This window comes from Scomber scombrus, chromosome 16 (genome assembly GCF_963691925.1).
Source record: "Scomber scombrus chromosome 16, fScoSco1.1, whole genome shotgun sequence".
Classification (NCBI taxonomy): domain Eukaryota; kingdom Metazoa; phylum Chordata; class Actinopteri; order Scombriformes; family Scombridae; genus Scomber; species Scomber scombrus.
The window spans coordinates 10,976,785-10,979,915 of record NC_084985.1 but is presented as its reverse complement, the minus strand read 5'-3'; the positions used below and the strand labels follow the sequence as shown (position 1 = coordinate 10,979,915).

Genomic DNA, 3,131 nt, shown 5'->3' with positions numbered 1-3,131 from the left:
TTTGGTAAAGTAGCTTTCATCAATCCTCCATGCTAACACTGTACTTTTGTTTAGATCGATGCTTTTTTTTCCCAACACAGTGATCAATGGGGCATGTCCGATTTCATACATGGTTGCGTCGTCACTGTGAATCTAATTTAAGCCGTTCCTCCCAGCTACAATGTTCCATTAAAAGGAAATCAATGGACCTGGCTGGATTGATGGACTGTACTGGTCTGTTTTCCATGCAGATGTGCTCCAGAGCGACAGAATGGGGATCCACTTTTTACTCAGAATAATGAAACGCCTCTTAGATAACCAGGTGTCTGAGGAAGAGGATCGTTTCCCCCCATTTTGATTCCTTTCATAGTCACAGATGTTTTCCTAATCTTGATCAGTGTTGGGAAGGTTACCTTGGAAATGTAATTGGTTAGGGAAATAGTTACCTTATTTAAAATGTAATAAGTAATGTAACTATTTCAACTACTTAATCAAACTTATTGTATTTATTATATGTTACTATGTTACAATATTACATTTGATTACTTTTTTATTACTTTTTCTAATTTTCTAATGAATGTTTTCCACTGTTAGGGTAAGTACCCATTCAGCACCAAAATCTAAGTTCAGGTGTTTTTCATGGATACTGACATGATTTATAAGAGAGATCATTTCTTATAAAGCTAGACTTATCTCTCATTTGAATGATTTGATGAAAAAAGTCAAAAGTCTGGCATGGGATTAATTGGTACTGTGACACCATTTAAACCCACGTCATGATTTATTTACAAGATAAACACCACAAAAAATGATTTAAATTGATGAATAATTTAAAACACCAATATATGCATTCAGTAACATGTTAAATATTTAAAAATGGGGGAAACACCCCCCCCCCCCCGAGCAATCTTAAAAGATGTAATAATCAAAAATTTTAATAAGTAATAATAATTTAATTACATATTTTTCTCAGTAACTGTAATGGATTACAATCACATTTATTTTGTAATTAAACTACGTAAAAGTCGTTACATGTAACTAGTTCCCCCTCAACACTGATCTTGATATAGAAGCTGCCTCTGTAGGGAATGACTAATGTGGATATCCCTTTTAGACATTAAATGAATATTAGGCTATAGTAACAAACTTAAGTTGTATCCATTAGCAGATTTTACAAATTGAAGCCACTCATAGTTTCCTTATACTGAATGTTATCTGTTTATTACTCAAAATAACAGTTTACTAAAGAGAGATTAGGAGGATAAAACATGCAGTGACACGATTTATTCAGAAAAAAAAACAAAAAACATTAACTCAGTCGTTTAAACACCAATGACACTCTGTTCCTCCTTTTTAGAACCGATATTTGGAGAAATGTTCCAATATGAAATACCTTTTTTGAGAAGGTCCACTCTTACAGAAAACACAACTAAAGTAAAAACAAAAATGTACATTTCCAGACAGTTTGTGGTTTAAGTCACATGTGTAACACTTTAAAAGGGCCATACAGACGCAGCATTTCTGTGTGTTTTAGCCAACATACTCATACACACACCGTAACACTTTTAAAAATGTTTTTCCTTCCAGGCAGCTGCTCAAAAATCAACTAAAAACTTGTTCGACGTATAATTCCTCACAGTGAAGTTTATGTCTGACTTCATTTTTTCGTTCATGTTATTGTTGCAGAGAAATAAGGTGCATTTTACAAGTGAATGATTCATGCTCTCATTATTTAAATGTGACAATAAAAACTGATTATTATCTTAATATTGTTCACCGCGGCAGATTACATGTCTCAAGCAAATTTCTGAAGAATATTTTCTTATAATGAAGGACAAGCGTGGCTGATAGAGGAAGAAGAAAAAAAACTAGAAAAAAAATCTTTTTTACAGTTTTGGAAAATGGCCAGTAAAGTAGAAGTATGTAATTATAAATGCAGTAAAACACACAGGAATGCTGGTATAGCTCATCAACAAACGGGACTTTAAAATACTGAATGTTCTCTTTTATTTAATAGCAAAAATGGGTACATAAGGGTTTAGAAAACAAAATTATCAGTTACTGTATATAAAAAAGACAATAGATTATTCTTGGCCAACTAACCACTGAACACAAACCGCTGACTATTTCATTTTCCTCTCAGGAATTTCTTTTTTTTTTTTTTACCAAAGACGAGTTTACAAAACCAAGAAAAGGACCAGCGTCGTCTTTAAAATGGAGCTGCAAAAACAAGCAAATCTACAAATGGTTCAGTGGAAGTTACATTCATGTCAAAACAAACTTTTCTTGACAAATGACCAACTCTGGTCCAACTGACTGAATGAGGGTTATGGGAGGGAGGTGTGGGGAGAAGGGTGGGGAAGGGAGGGAGACACTTTCTAGCGTCCTCCCGACTTGCGTCCCGCCCAAGATCGGGATCGAGAGCGTGAACGAGAGCGCGACCTTGATGCGGACCGGGACCTGGAGTGGGATGGGGAGCGCGTCCGTCGCACTTCTTCCTCGGTGTAGTGGGAGGACGACGCCGGGTTGACGGTCTCTCGCGGAGATGCAGACCTGGAGCGCGATCGAGATCTCCCTCTGGACTCTCTCCGAGGCCTCTGCCTGTATCTGACCACAGAGAAAAGACACCTGTAGCACATTTCGCCTATAATTTCGCATCTAAATATACATTCTGACACATTTTCGTGAGTATATCTTTAAAACCGTTTAACAACAGTCACACATTTCCACGACCTTCACAGACAGCTTAACAGATGACATCATATCTAAACTGAGAGAGAGAGAGAAGCCGTACCGGTCGTCCTCGCGGCTCCTGCTTCTACCTCTTGCGCACATCCGTCCACGAGACCTGAGGACAGAAATTAAGTTAAAGCAGCAACAAAGAACAATAATCAGGAGTTTTAAATCTTCAGTGACAAGTTACTAAGAGAAAACAAAACTCGCTCTCGAGGACAAGTTATCAGGGGAAAACAAAACTCACTCTCGAGGACTCTCGGATCGTCTGCGGCGGCGGTCGTAGGAGGGGCTGCGTGATCTGTATCTGTCGTAGCTGCGGCTGCGCGAACGTCTGCGCCGGCCGTCCCGCTCATAGTCGTCGTGTCGAGAGGAGGATCTGCCTGGTGATCGCCGTTCTTTTGTCTTCATCTGGTTTG

The 3,131-nt window shown here is 38.4% G+C and overlaps 1 protein-coding gene across 2 annotated transcripts in view; it reads right to left on the bottom strand.

The window, feature by feature from the left end:
* Nucleotides 1-1,008: 1,008 nt before the first annotated feature.
* Nucleotides 1,009-3,131, bottom strand: part of LOC133996904 (serine/arginine-rich splicing factor 10-like) — a 5,612-nt gene continuing 3,489 nt past the window's right edge. The window contains exons 4-6 of one of the 2 annotated variants that reach the window (XM_062436420.1): nucleotides 2,960-3,131; nucleotides 2,774-2,827; nucleotides 1,009-2,586 (exon numbers count right to left, since the gene is read on the bottom strand). The exon at nucleotides 2,960-3,131 is cut by the window's right edge and continues 3 nt beyond it. In XM_062436420.1, the coding sequence (XP_062292404.1) occupies nucleotides 2,358-2,586; nucleotides 2,774-2,827; nucleotides 2,960-3,131 (455 nt within the window). In that variant the 3' untranslated portion in view covers nucleotides 1,009-2,357. The remainder of the gene's footprint in view (nucleotides 2,587-2,773; nucleotides 2,828-2,959) is intronic. The other variant, XM_062436421.1, reaches the window with a different exon arrangement.